Here is a 15463-nt window from a genome sequence, read left to right on the forward strand (position 1 = left end):
ATGTGGGTGGAGCAGCACATGGAAACAACTGGCGAACAGACCTGAATGTAAGCTTGCATATGGATGCCTCTGGTCTGTAGTATAAAAAAAGCCCGAGTGTGTGCTTACATTGCATATGTGTGTGCGTGTGTGTGGTAGTGCATGCAAGCGCCCCGCATCTGCGTTTGTGAGCTCATCCAAACGGAATGATAACGAATCCGCAGACACATCAAAGGGGCCCTGGAAAAAATAAAAAGAGGGAGCACATAAAAAGAGTGAAAATGCAAAACTGAAATATTCAGCGCCCTCTGAAGAAAAAAAAAAAAACAGGCTTGGTTTTTTTATCCACATCCCCAGAGAAACAGAGAGAGCGGGGGGCACTGAAACAAGCAGAGAATGAGAGACAGACCACAAATAAGTGAACACAAAAGACAGACAACGCAAGGGCGAGCAAAAAATTAAAGACAGAACGAGTTGAAAAGGGAGCGCAGAAAGCTGAGCATCATTGGGCTGGATAGCTTTAAAGCTGCCTACAAATGTGGCCTGTTTGTTGAAGGCAGTGCATGTTATAACTACTGAAATAAAATGGCCACAGTGTGTAAGAAGAGATAAGGTTCTTATTATCCTTCATCAACAGAAACATCAGTGGACAGTCATCAGTGTGCTTGGATGGAGCGCTTTGGGCGTATTGCTGCCATGATCTCCTAAACGTACTTAGTATTACATACGCTTCATCTACCATTCACCTTTGAAGCTAAAACAAAATACAGCAAATTAAAGCAAACTGGTACAAATGTTATTTAGTTGTGCATAAGTCCTACATTAAGGTCTAACTTGGCGTATTCATAGATTTCTGCTGTTTTGTCTATTGTGACAGAAAACTGACACGTCAAGACATTGCATTAACTTCTGGGCACTTGACCTTTTGCATTTCAAACCTTTCTCCATTACCAGCCCAGATATATTTAGGACCAAAGACCGGAGTCAAATGCAGGTCAAAACTAGCACAAGTTAATACAGGTCCTTCTCAAAATATTAGCATATTGTGATAAAGTTCATTATTTTCCATAATGTTATGATGAAAATTTAACATTCATATATTTTAGATTCATTGCACACTAACTGAAATATTTCGGGTCTTTTATTGTCTTAATACGGATGATTTTGGCATACAGCTCATGAAAACCCAAAATTCCTATCTCACAAAATTAGCATATCATTAAAAGGGTCTCTAAACGAGCTATGAACCTAATCATCTGAATCAACGAGTTAACTCTAAACACCTGCAAAAGATTCCTGAGGCCTTTAAAACTCCCAGCCTGGTTCATCACTCAAAACCCCAATCATGGGTAAGACTGCCGACCTGCATGTCATTCAGAAATCAAGGTGCCAGAGTCTGGAGGAAGACTGGGGAGAAGGAAATGCCAAAATGCCAGAAGTCCAGTGTCAAGTACCCACAGTCAGTGATGGTCTGGGGTGCCGTGTCAGCTGCTGGTGTTGGTCCACTGTGTTTTATCAAGGGCAGGGTCAATGCAGCTAGCTATCAGGAGATTTTGGAGCACTTCATGCTTCCATCTGCTGAAAAGCTTTATGGAGATGAAGATTTCATTTTTCAGCATGACCTGGCACCTGCTCACAGTGCCAAAACCACTGGTAAATGGTTTACTGACCATGGTATCACTGTGCTTAATTGGCCAGCCAACTCTCCTGACCTGAACCCCATAGAGAAGCAGAATCAGAATCAGAATGGCTTTATTGCCAAGTACGTTTTTGGACATACAAGGAATTTGTTTTGGCGTAGTCGGTGCAATACAATACAAATTAAACAGTATAAACATATCTACAATATAATATAAATATATGTGCACAGTTTTAAGTGAGTGAGAGTAAATATAGAGCAGTATAAGATGCAAGAGCAATACAACAGTGCAGGTGATCAATGTGCAAGTAAAGCAGGAGTCCAAGCTGAGCGTTAATGTAACGCATAGAGTTACAGGTTACAGGTGTCCTGTCAGCAAAAAAAGGGGGGGTTTGGGGGAAAGGGAGAGTGTCAGGGTGGTTTCCGGGCTTTGTTAACCAGGCTGGTGGCAGATGGGAAAAAACTGTTCTTGTGGCGTGAGGTTTTGGTCCGGATGGACCGCAGCCTCCTGCCAGAGGGGAGAGTCTCAAAGAGTCTGTGACCGGGGTGGGAGGGATCAGCCAGAATCTTCCCTGCCCGCTTCAGGGTCCTGGAGGTGTACAGTTCCTGGAGCGACAGTAGACTGCAGCCAATCACCTTCTCAGCAGACCGAATGACACGCTGCAGCCTGCCCTTATCCTTGGCTGTAGCAGCGGCGTACCAGATGGTGATGGAGGAGGTGAGGATGGACTCAATGATGGCTGTGTAGAAGTGCACCATCATAGTCTTTGGCAGGTTGAATTTCTTCAGCTGCCGCAGGAAGAACATCCTCTGCTGGGCTTTCTTGATGAGGGAGCTGATGTTTGGCTCCCACTTGAGATCCTGGGAGATGATGGTTCCCAGGAAGCGGAAAGATTCCACAGTGTCAATTGTGGAGTCACAGAGGGTGATGGGGGCAGGTGGGGCTGGGTTCTGCCTGAAGTCCACAACCATGTCCACTGTCTTTAGAGCGTTGAGCTAAAGGTTGTTCTGGCTGCACCAGTCCAACAGATGGTCCACCTCCCATCTGTACGCGGACTCGTCACCATCAGAGATGAGTCCGATCAGGGTGGTGTCGTCCGCAAACTTCAGAAGCTTGACAGACTGGTGACTGGAGGTGCAGCTGTTGGTGTACAGGGAGAAGAGCAGAGGAGAGAGAACACAGCCTTGGGGGGAACCGGTGCTGATGGTCAGGGAGTCAGAGACGTGCTTCCCCAGCCTCACGCACTGCTTCCTGTCAGACAGGAAGTCAGTGATCCACCTGCAGGTGGAGTCGGGCACACTCAGCTGGGAGAGCTTCTCTGTGGGATATTGTGAAGAGAACGTTGAGAGACTCAAGACCCAACACTCTGGATGAGCTAAAGGCCGCTATTGAAGCATCCTGGGCCTCCATAAGACCTCAGCAGTGCCACAGGCTGATTGCCTCCATGCCACGCCGCATTGAAGCAGTCATTTCTGCAAAAGGATTCCCGACCAAGTATTGAGTGCATAACTGTACATGATTATTTGAAGGTTGACGTTTTTTGTATTAAAAACACTTTTCTTTTATTGGTCGGATGAAATATTCTAATTTTGTGAGATAGGAATTTTGGGTTTTCATGAGCTGTATGCCAAAATCATCCGTATTAAGACAATAAAAGACCTGAAATATTTCAGTTAGTGTGCAATGAATCTAAAATATATGAATGTTAAATTTTCATCATGACATTATGGAAAATAATGAACTTTATCACAATATGCTAATATTTTGAGATGGACCTGTATCTGGGGGAGCTGCAGAGGGAAAAGGGGCTTTACTCAAACACCGACGGACGGAAAGCGTCGCTTTTGGGTCTGACGCTCCGCCATCGACACTGAATGTGATAGGCCAACATGAAAACGTGCACACTTGTGAAGTGGAAGGAAAATGATACAATGATTTCAAAAACGTTTATAAAAGGAAAATCTCTAAATTGCAGCATGCTTTTATTTCAACCCCCTTTAATTCTATAGTCCTAAATAAAGTGCAATAAGGTGCCTTCAGAAGTCTGTGGGTTTGCGTATACGTCACAGTCCCTACACTAAAAAATTCAAAATATTTTAGTCAATTGTTGAGTCACTCTTGCATCCAAGTAGAAATGTTTACTGTGATTTTCTTTAAATGTTTGAATAGCATTCAGGTTTTATTGCACGTATGCTCCAAACACCACAAATACAGACATGTACTGAAAACCTGTTTTATTACCTGAGGCAAAAAAACCTATAAGAGATTAAACAAAACAATGATTATTTTCCCCTCTTTTCTAAATTAAACCTTTAAAAAAATCTGCATTTTTGTGGCAATTAATATTTAGACATTTATATAATCAACTGTTGGGAGATGGAAAAGATATAAAGAAGCATAGAGATAAACATAAATGTTTTTACTCACTTTCGTTTTTTACCATATTAATGTGGAAAGTACTAAAGCAAAACACATTACAAAGCACAACCGTTGCACACAGGGTGGGTAGGAACCCTGTAAAGGTCTGGCTGCATTTAAAAGAAGCAACAATCAGAATGAGGGAGGAATAAAATCTATCTGAAGACAAAAATCAATATTTGGAGGAAAGATTGTAATGTAAATGGTTTTAGGCTAATATACACATATGACTGAATCACTGATAAAGGTTATGTATCTGACAAAAATACTGCTGCAGGAGGACGCAGTGAAGGAACTCAGAGTTTTCCTTCTGCAGCTCTCTAGTATTGAACTGATGTTTAACCCTTCCCCAAAACCTCTTTTTATGCAGTTGCCAAGGGAAAAACTATTGAGCTCTGGTTAACCTTTTTATTATTCAGGATCCATACCTCCACCTGCTCCCACACCTGAACATTAACTGGGGTTGCTTAGCTACTCGTGGTCCCTGGATGCACCAGAGAGCTTTGCTAGATTCTTGTTGGCATGCTGAGAACAATGAGTCCAGTCTCACACTCGGGTGTAAGGTACGTTTGTAAGTGGAAAAAGAACACAATAGGGTTTCTAAAAAAAACTATTTCTACACATTTTAAGACTGAAATTTCCAAAGTTCTCAAGTCATTTTTGCCCTGTTCAAAACACAAATAGAAAAATTCTCTATGAATGTGTACCAGGTGGAAAGAAGGAATTGAAGAAACAAAAAAGAAAGTGAGAAAATGAAAAGGACACAAGGAGGGACGGTAGGATACAAGGTGACAAAGGGTAGAAGAACACAAAGAAGGAAAGCACGAAAGACTTTGCAGGAACTCTGACACCTAAGGAGAGATCTGAATACTGCCAAGGGTTCGTGTAAAACAGTCCCTGACCATTACAGAGCTTTTTTTATAATTGTTTTTTATAACAGACTGCTTAGTGTTTCTAAGTCAGTGGTGTTCATCAGAAGGAATTATAGAAACAGAAGGGAGAACTACCAGAACCCTGCACCTCACCTTAGTCAGGGGTTTGACAAGTTTCAGTAAATTAAATGTAAGATTTTTAAGACCTGTTTTATTCCTCCGGCAGGTTTTTACACCTAGGTCACCTAACTTACAGTCCAGGTGCATCTTCACAAAAAACATCATCAATCTATCATCTAAATGTTATGGCCATGTAATGGCCTACTCACTGGTGACTTGACAGTTATTCACACCAATCACCAGGATGGTAAGCCACAAAAGGTCAAGGCTACAAAACCTGGCTGTTCACTCAGAGCTGTATCCCAGCCTATTAATGGAAAGTTGAGTGGAAGAAAAAATTACAGAGGAAAAAGGTGTACAAGCTACAGGGATAACCCATTTTAAAGATGACTGTGCTTGATTGGCCTTACCTAAACATCACAAAGAATCTATTGGTAATTTTCAAGAGACACTAGAACCAGCAATGCAAACACAAAATGAATGCTGCTAATAAAGCCACCTGGCTATCCTGAATAACTCAGTAAAGCCACAGGCTGATCGGCTCCATGCCACACCACATTCATGCAGGGAACATCGACATTCTTTTCCGTAAGCCGACACTTCTTCATAAAATGTCTTTTTTTGGTCCAATTATTTAAGTAAGTAGTAAGTATTTATTTACTTACTCAATTTTGGCGTGCAAAGTGATTCCATAAAACATTAAATGTGCTAAATGTACAAAATTCCTTAAATAAATTGACTTTTTGATGATACGTTAATTAAGATGTACCTTTATAAAATAAGCCTTCTACTGGTGAATGATGATGTGTTTTAACTAACTTACTTTAAGTAAATTAGGTATTTAGGACATTTTAAGGCTTAGAATTAAGTATATTTGAAAGACTCCACAGAAACCCTGCTTGGTAGGCACACAGTTTTGATGAGGCCAACTTGGTGCCAAGTGACAGAAAGGAAAACACGAAGCATGATAAAAAATGGAAGTAGAATTAAAATGAAATGAATGCAGCTGTTTTTCCCTACTTTTACTAGACAGGTGGCTTTCTGATGTGAAAACTGGGGCTTTCGGGTCATTGTTGCAAAATCAGGCAAGCTGCTCCCCCTCTTTATGCACAACCTTCCCTCCCTCCGTGGTGCACCTCTCCATCTCTATGCTAATGCCCTGTAATGATCTAAGGCGCACCAAAGTGAGGGATGGGAAGAAACGTCTTTGTTGTTGTTGTTGCCATAGCAACAAAGACTTGGCATAAATTTGATGCAGCATTGCCTATTTGCCCTGCAAGACAAGGTACTGTTCTTTTCATAATAATGACATATATGCATATATAAAAAAAAAAAACAGCAAACAGGATGTGTTTTCATGAATTTAACAGCAACATAAATACAAGAAAAACACATTCCAGACAGTTTCTGGCAGATAGAAGGCATTTTGAGCAACTCAGCTTGTTTAATTTTATCATCTATCCTCATACTTATAAACATGCACGCACAAACACACACACACTCACATACACCTGCGTGCAGTCTTGCTTTGACTTTGAAGTTCTTCTGGATCGCCTCTAAAGGCCTTTAGTGTTGCCAGGGCAGCAGGCAGGTAGACGACATCAGAGTGCTTAGTGTGTGTGTGTGTCTCTGTGGAGGCCGAGTACTTAATTAGCAAAAGGCCCAATGGGCCAGTTGCCGATTCTTCGGTGTTTAACACTAAACGAGGGAATGACTGGCTCGTTACTGATGCTAACAACGAGAGCAATTTATGCACCAGCGGATCTGCCTGCTGCGTTTGCCGTCAGCAAGACAGTGACAGGCAAACAATAGGCTGGCATAGCGACTAATGTCTTCTTGCCATGTTAGCGTTGTATTCTAAATACAAGGACAGAGCTAAAAAAATTATTTGCTGAACACTAATATAAACACAAATAAACAGTGAAACTTGTTCTGCCCTTACGCTTCAGGTAATTTAATCAGAAACATAAAAACGTGTGTAATTTAGTGAAATACTGGAACTAAAAACTTCCTACGGTGCAGTGACTCGCCCTGAAAGTGGAGCGTTGTTCAGAACACATTCTAGCTTTGGCAGGGGCACTGTAGTCTGCTGGTGACAAACGTACGTACAGGGGTTGGACAATGAAACTGAAACACCTGGTTTTAGACCACAATAATTTATTAGTATGGTGTAGGGCCTCCTTTTGCGGCCAATAAAGCGTCAATTCGTCTTGGGAATGACATATACAAGTTCTGCACAGTGGTCAGAGGGATTTTAAGCCATTCTTCTTGCAGGATAGTGGCCAGGTCTCTACGTGATACTGGTGGAGGAAAACGTTTCCTGACTCGCTCCTCCAAAACACCCCAAAGTGGCTCAATATTTAGATCTGGTGACTGTGCAGGCCATGGGAGATGTTCAACTTCACTTTCATGTTCATCAAACCAATCTTTCACCAGTCTTGCTGTGTGTATTGGTGCATTGTCATCCTGATACACGGCACCGCCTTCAGGATACAATGTTTGAACCATTGGATGCACATGGTCCTCAAGAATGGTTCGGTAGTCCTTAGCAGTGACGCGCCCATGTAGCACAAGTATTGGGCCAAGGGAATGCCATGATATGGCAACCCAAACCATCACTGATCCACCCCCATGCTTCACTCTGGGCATGCAACAGTCTGGGTGGTACGCTTCTTTGGGGCTTCTCCACACCGTAACTCTCCCGGATGTGGGGAAAACAGTAAAGGTGGACTCATCAGAGAACAATACATGTTTCACATTGTCCACAGCCCAAGATTTGCGCTCCTTCCACCATTGAAACCGACGTTTGGCATTGGCATGAGTGACCAAAGGTTTGGCTATAGCAGCCCGGCCGTGTATATTGACCCTGTGGAGCTCCCGACGGACAGTTCTGGTGGAAACAGGAGAGTTGAGGTGCACATTTAATTCTGCCGTGATTTGGGCAGCCGTGGTTTTATGTTTTTTGGATACAATCCGGGTTAGCACCCGAACATCCCTTTCAGACAGCTTCCTCTTGCGTCCACAGTTAATCCTGTTGGATGTGGTTCGTCCTTCTTGGTGGTATGCTGACATTACCCTGGATACCGTGGCTCTTGATACATCACAAAGACTTGCTGTCTTGGTCACAGATGCACCTGCAAGACGTGCACCAACAATTTGTCCTCTTTTGAACTCTGATATGTCACCCATAATGTTGTGTGCATTTCAATATTTTGAGCCAAACTGTGCTCTTACCTTGGTAATTGAACCTTCACCCTCTGCTCTTACTGGTGCAATGTGCAATCAATGAAGACTGGCTACCAGGCTGGTCCAATTTAGCCATGAAACCTCCCACACTAAAATGACAGGTGTTTCAGTTTCATTGTCCAACCACTGTAGTTCTGCATGGGAGGGTGTACGGATTGGTCTGGTGACACTTTCGGCAAAGAGTTCATTCTGTGCCTCACTAAAGTATTCACACCTGTTTTGAAAATTTTTTCATGTTCTCACCTTTAAAGTTGGTGTAAGGCGGGGCATTTATATGACCCACAAAAATTACAGTCAGAATCAGATTTATTCACCACGTTTGTGCACATAAACAAGGAATTTGACTTCAGCTGCTCTTTGCTCTCAACAAAGACATTAAAAATAAATATATAGAAAAATGGGAATAAAAATAAAAGGTTCTTTTTGTAAATTTGTATATATACAGTGTTTTTACACAAGAGACCGACATGGTTGGAGCAAAATTGCTTGAAGGAAATGTTTAGAACAAAATCTCAATATAAATTCAACTGTTTTAAGAAGACTTCAAAGGGTTGTCACAGAATATTCAAAAACAAACAACTCAAGCTATATCACAAAGGAATGGGTCAATATTTCAGTCTCTAGATGTGCACAGATGGTAGAGAAATTCCCCAAAAAACCTGCTGCTGTATTTGCAAAAAAAAGTTGGTTCTCCAACGTATTGACTGAGGGCAGGTTGAATATACAGGTCCTTCTCAAAAAATTAGCATATTGTGATAAAGTTCATTATTTTCCATAATGTCATGATGAAAATTTAACATTCATATATTTTAGATTCATTGCACACTAACTGAAATATTTCAGGTCTTTTATTGTCTTAATACAGATGATTTTGGCATACAGCTCATGAAAACCCAAAATTCCTATCTCACAAAATTAGCATATTTCATCCGACCAATAAAAGAAAAGTGTTTTTAATACAAAAAACGTCAACCTTCAAATAATCATGTACAGTTATGCACTCAATACTTGGTCGGGAATCCTTTGGCAGAAATGACTGCTTCAATGCGGCGTGGCATGGAGGCAATCAGCCTGTGGCACTGCTGAGGTCTTATGGAGGCCCAGGATGCTTCGATAGCGGCCTTTAGCTCATCCAGAGTGTTGGGTCTTGAGTCTCTCAACGTTCTCTTCACAATATCCCACAGATTCTCTATGGGGTTCAGGTCAGGAGAGTTGGCAGGCCAATTGAGCACAGTGATACCATGGTCAGTAAACCATTTACCAGTGGTTTTGGCACTGTGAGCAGGTGCCAGGTCGTGCTGAAAAATGAAATCATCTCCATAAAGCTTTTCAGCAGATGGAAGCATGAAGTGCTCCAAAATCTCCTGATAGCTAGCTGCATTGATCCTGCCCTTGATAAAACACAGTGGACCAACACCAGCAGCTGACACGGCACCCCAGACCATCACTGACTGTGGATACTTGACACTGGACTTCTGGCATTTTGGCATTTCCTTCTCCCCAGTCTTCCTCCAGACTCTGGCACCTTGATTTCCGAATGACATGCAGAATTTGCTTTCATCCGAAAAAAGTACTTTGGACCACTGAGCAACAGTCCAGTGCTGCTTCTCTGTAGCCCAGGTCAGGCGCTTCTGCCGCTGTTTCTGGTTCAAAAGTTGCTTGACCTGGGGAATGCTGACCTGTAGCCCATTTCCTGCACACGCCTGTGCACGGTGGCTCTGGATGTTTCTACTCCAGACTCAGTCCACTGCTTCTGCAGGTCCCCCAAGGTCTGGAGTCGGCCCTTCTCCACAATCTTCCTCAGGGTCCGGTCACCTCTTCTCGTTGTGCAGCGTTTTCTGCCACACGTTTTCCTTCCCACTGAGGTGCCTTGATACAGCACTCTGGGAACAGCCTATTCGTTCAGACATTTCTTTCTGTGTCTTACCCTCTTGCTTGAGGGTGTCAATAGTGGCCTTCTGGACAGCAGTCAGGTCGGCAGTCTTACCCATGATTGGGGTTTTGAGTGATGAACCAGGCTGGGAGTTTTAAAGGCCTCAGGAATCTTTTGCAGGTGTTTAGAGTTAACTCGTTGATTCAGATGATTAGGTTCATAGCTCGTTTAGAGACCCTTTTAATGATATGCTAATTTTGTGAGATAGGAACTTTGGGTTTTCATGAGCTGTATGCCAAAATCATCCGTATTAAGACAATAAAAGACCTGAAATATTTCAGTTAGTGTGCAATGAATCTAAAATATATGAATGTTAAATTTTCATCATGACATTATGGAAAATAATGAACTTTATCACAATATGCTAATATTTTGAGAAGGACCTGTAAATGCACGTCTTGCTTCGCAGAATTTAATTAGTAAAATGTTTGCAAAACAGCTAGCATTTTTCATGCTTTTAATTATGTGATATCTTGGGTTATTCTGTCACACAAAATCCCAATAAAATAATTTCATTCATCTGCTTATAAAGTCACAAAATGTGAGAAAGTTTTAGGGGTATGAATACATTTGCATGAAACTAAATGTAGCTCTGGAAAAAGAGGTTCGATAAAGCTAAAGGAGAGGAGCAGGACATGCTTTTTAAAATGTTAATTTACTATTAAATTAAACTCATTACAATTGCTTCAGATGTACTTAGAAGAAAAAAGGGCAAGATTTTACAGTACATGTTTTACTGCCCTGATATAGACCCTCCTGTTTCACCGCGATGCATTTTTGAGAATAATGACACTTCAGTCAAGATATGACCCACAGAATAAAAACATGAGAGAATCGAAAGCCCCAGATATTCTCTTTGAGGCAGCAGTAGAGACTCAAAGTGGTAAGGTTGGTGCTTTTGCTTTCAGTAAAGGTGTGGAAAAAAAACCAAATATATTCACGCCTTTACTCGCATAGTTTTGCAGGGTCGCGGGGAGGCTGGTCTTACTCTCCAGCAGCCATAGGGCAGGAGGCTGGATCCCAGTCACCAATCCTTCACAGAGCAGCACAGGGTCATGCAGGAACAACAACCATGCAAACAGTAACTCATACTAAAGCAATTCTGAGAGACCAATTTCGCTAACAGGTTAAGGAGGAAGCTGAAGCTGACTTACATAATATTTCTACAATTTAAAAACATCAAAAACAAGGTAAAAATAAAAAAAGCACTAAGAATTTTAAACTATATCTTAGGTTAACTTCTATTTTTGAAAATGATGGCTATCTAGGATGCCAGCATTGCAATACGTCTAGGATTACTAACTGGGTTTAAAACATAGCAAACACTCACAACTAAAGGTCTCATGTGAAACACTTTCAAAGCCCTCAGATGTGGCAGTTCAACTCAGTTATATAAAAAGATCAAAGGATTGGCTTGTTAAAGCTAAACTCCACCTTAAATCAAAATTCATACCCACTGTTCTTCTCATGATCAAAGACTGAAGTCAGATATAAACAACTCACTAATAAAGGTAAAATTCAGAAAGTTAAGGCTGGAGTGTGTGATGTAACTCTGAAACAAATAGAATACTCCATCTTCTTTAGGTTTCAGAGCCTAGGATGTGACTTTCACTCACTATCTGTCACCAAACTTAAGATACTTTGGTTACTGTTCGATTAGGACAGTAATGGCTAAGCACTGGATGGCATATTGGCCAAAGGTTTCCCTGAATTTTTATTTCTTGCAGTCCAGATGTTTAACTTTTAGGAATTTGCAGGAAGTAAAGCCAGATCTGCCAAGATATCAGTGCTTTGACCCCCACAGTGTGTCAAACATTTGGCTATGAGCAAGAACTATTAACCAATAAAGCGTCTCATAAACTTATTTGTTTTTAACTACAGGTCCTTCTCAAAAAATTAGCATATTGTGATAAAGTTCATTATTTTCTATAATGTAATGATGAAAATTTAATATTCATATATTTTAGAATCATTGCACACTAACTGAAATATTTCAGGTCTTTTATTGTCTTAATACGGATGATTTTGGCATACAGCTCATGAAAACCCAAAATTCCTATCTCACAAAATTAGCATATTTCATCCGACCAATAAAAGAAAAGTGTTTTTAATACAAACAACGTCAACCTTCAAATAATCATGTACAGTTATGCACTCAATACTTGGTCGGGAATCCTTTTGCAGAAATGACTGCTTCAATGTGGCGTGGCATGGAGGCAATCAGCCTGTGGCACTGCTGAGGTCTTATGGAGGCCCAGGATGCTTCGATAGCGGCCTTTAGCTCATCCAGAGTGTTGGGTCTTGAGTCTCTCAACGTTCTCTTCACAATATCCCACAGATTCTCTATGGGGTTCAGGTCAGGAGAGTTGGCAGGCCAATTGAGCACAGTGATACCATGGTCAGTAAACCATTTACCAGTGGTTTTGGCACTGTGAGCAGGTGCCAGGTCGTGCTGAAAAATGAAATCTTCATCTCCATAAAGCTTTTCAGCAGATGGAAGCATGAAGTGCTCCAAAATCTCCTGATAGCTAGCTGCATTGACCCTGCCCTTGATAAAACACAGTGGACCAACACCAGCAGCTGACACGGCACCCCAGACCATCACTGACTGTGGGTACTTGACACTGGACTTCTGGCATTTTGGCATTTCCTTCTCCCCAGTCTTCCTCCAGACTCTGGCACCTTGATTTCCGAATGACATGCAGAATTTGCTTTCATCCGAAAAAAGTACTTTGGACGACTGAGCAACAGTCCAGTGCTGCTTCTCTGTAGCCCAGGTCAGGCGCTTCTGCCGCTGTTTCTGGTTCAAAAGTGGCTTGACCTGGGGAATGCGGCACCTGCAGCCCATTTCCTGCACACGCCTGTGCACGGTGGCTCTGGATGTTTCTACTCCAGACTCAGTCCACTGCTTCCGCAGGTCCCCCAAGGTCTGGAATCGGCCCTTCTCCACAATCCTCCTCAGGGTCCGGTCACCTCTTCTCGTTGTGCAGCGTTTTCTGCCACACTTTTTCCTTCCCACAGACTTTCCACTGAGGTGCCTTGATACAGCACTCTGGGAACAGCCTATTCGTTCAGAAATTTCTTTCTGTGTCTTACCCTCTTGCTTGAGGGTGTCAATAGTGGCCTTCTGGACAGCAGTCAGGTCGGCAGTCTTACCCATGATTGGGGTTTTGAGTGATGAACCAGGATGGGAGTTTTAAAGGCCTCAGGAATGTTTTGCAGGTGTTTAGAGTTAACTCGTTGATTCAGATGATTAGGTTCATAGCTCGTTTAGAGACCCTTTTAATGATATGCTAATTTTGTGAGATAGGAATTTTGGGTTTTCATGAGCTGTATGCCAAAATCATCCGTATTAAGACAATAAAAGACCTGAAATATTTCAGTTAGTGTGCAATGAATCTAAAATATATGAATGTTAAATTTTCATCATGACATTATGGAAAATAATGAACTTTATCACAATATGCTAATATTTTGAGAAGGACCTGTATATCTGAATGCTGCAGTTGCATCTCAATAAATCAGAATATCTGTGGTTTAATTCAAAAGGTTTACCTCATAATATACAGATTCACTACTAACAGAATAATATATTTCAGTTGTTTATTGTTATTAATTTGGTAGACTATCGTTGATTATGGAGTGCTCTACCGAGTATCAATTGAGCGTTGAGTGGAAGGAAAAACTGTGGTCAGACAAGATTCACAAGCAAAAATCCATGCGTTATTGTTGAGAGAACATAACAAACATCAGACCCAACATTGCAAAAGAGCTGAAGGCAGGTATTGAAGTAACCTGGGTTTCATTAACACCAAAGCAGAACCACAGGCTGATTATCTTCATAACAAACTGCATTGATGCAGTAATTTGTGCAAAAGGAGCCCCGACCAAGTATTGGGTGTTTATACCGTACAGCACATGGACATACTCTAACTAGGGTTACATGTCTCTGTTTTATGAGAGTTAATTTTTGATGTGAGCAGTTTTAATCTAAAATAGCAGAAAAAAACATGTATTTTGCTTATAATCTTATTTACTAAGATGCATCTGTATTTTGCTACAGTTTAGCACTGACACTGAGCTACTTCAAACCTTATTTTCAATATATGCAACAAATAAGACTTCTTTTTTGCTGTACCTCAGTGCATCTTCTAGTTTAGCTATCTTCCTCTTGGCCTCTATTTTCTCCCTCTCAGCCTCACTGTGAACTGCCAACACCTGAAAGACAGAGAGAGTAAAAGTAGGACAGAGATAGAGGTTCAAGTGAGTGCTAAAGCAGACACCATCAAACATCACTCAGGAAATCCGCTGCTGCCTATGTGACCCTCTGCATACGCTCTCACCGTTTCTCCCTATCACCCCATCATAAGTACCGTCTGGATGCTCAGAGTGTCTCACACTTTGGATCTATGGCAGCCATATGGGCCATTCTAATAGACAGATACTGCATCACATTAGCTCACACTGCACTTCAAAAAAAAGTTTAAAAAGAATCTTTCCAGAGGAAACGAAAAAATGCAAAATAAACTATTGTAATAACTTACTAGTCTAAATCCTGCAACCTTGGAAGTTAAAGAAAAGGCAGAAGAAATGCCGCCCGATTAAAGGAAAAATACAGGTCCTTCTCAAAATATTAGCATATTGTGATAAAGTTAATTATTTTCCATAATGTAATGATGAAAATTTAACATTCATATATTTTAGATTCATTGCACACTAACTGAAATATTTCAGGTCTTTTATTGTCTTAATACAGATGATTTTGGCATACAGCTCATGAAAACCCAAAATTCCTATCTCACAAAATTAGCATATCATTAAAAGGGTCTCTAAACGAGCTATGAACCTAATCATCTGAATCAACGAGTTAACTCTAAACACCTGCAAAAGATTCCTGAGGCCTTTAAAACTCCCAGCCTGGTTCATCACTCAAAACCCCAATCATGGGTAAGACTGCCGACCTGACTGCTGTCCAGAAGGCCACTATTGACACCCTCAAGCAAGAGGGTAAGACACAGAAAGAAATATCTGAACGAATAGGCTGTTCCCAGAGTGCTGTATCAAGGCACCTCAGTGGGAAGTCTGTGGGAAGGAAAAAGTGTGGCAGAAAACGCTGCACAATGAGAAGAGGTGACCGGACCCTGAGGAAGATTGTGGAGAAGGGCCGATTCCAGACCTTGGGGGACCTGCGGAAGCAGTGGACTGAGTCTGGAGTAGAAACATCCAGAGCCACCGTGCACAGGCGTGTGCAGGAA

The 15463-nt window shown here is 41.6% G+C and overlaps 1 protein-coding gene across 5 annotated transcripts in view; it reads right to left on the bottom strand.

Annotated features, from left to right (window-relative positions):
- Nucleotides 1-15463, bottom strand: part of LOC124862752 (centrosomal protein of 112 kDa-like) — a 194053-nt gene that overhangs the window by 117556 nt on the left and 61034 nt on the right. For all 5 annotated transcript variants that reach the window (XR_007036996.1, XM_047356857.1, XM_047356856.1 and 2 more), the window contains one exon: nucleotides 14347-14426. Coding sequence is in view for 4 of the 5 variants with exons in the window: in XM_047356857.1 (XP_047212813.1) it covers nucleotides 14347-14426 (80 nt within the window). In the remaining variant the exon portion in view is untranslated. The remainder of the gene's footprint in view (nucleotides 1-14346; nucleotides 14427-15463) is intronic.

The sequence above is a fragment of the Girardinichthys multiradiatus genome, chromosome X, assembly GCF_021462225.1.
Source record: "Girardinichthys multiradiatus isolate DD_20200921_A chromosome X, DD_fGirMul_XY1, whole genome shotgun sequence".
Lineage (NCBI taxonomy): Eukaryota > Metazoa > Chordata > Actinopteri > Cyprinodontiformes > Goodeidae > Girardinichthys > Girardinichthys multiradiatus.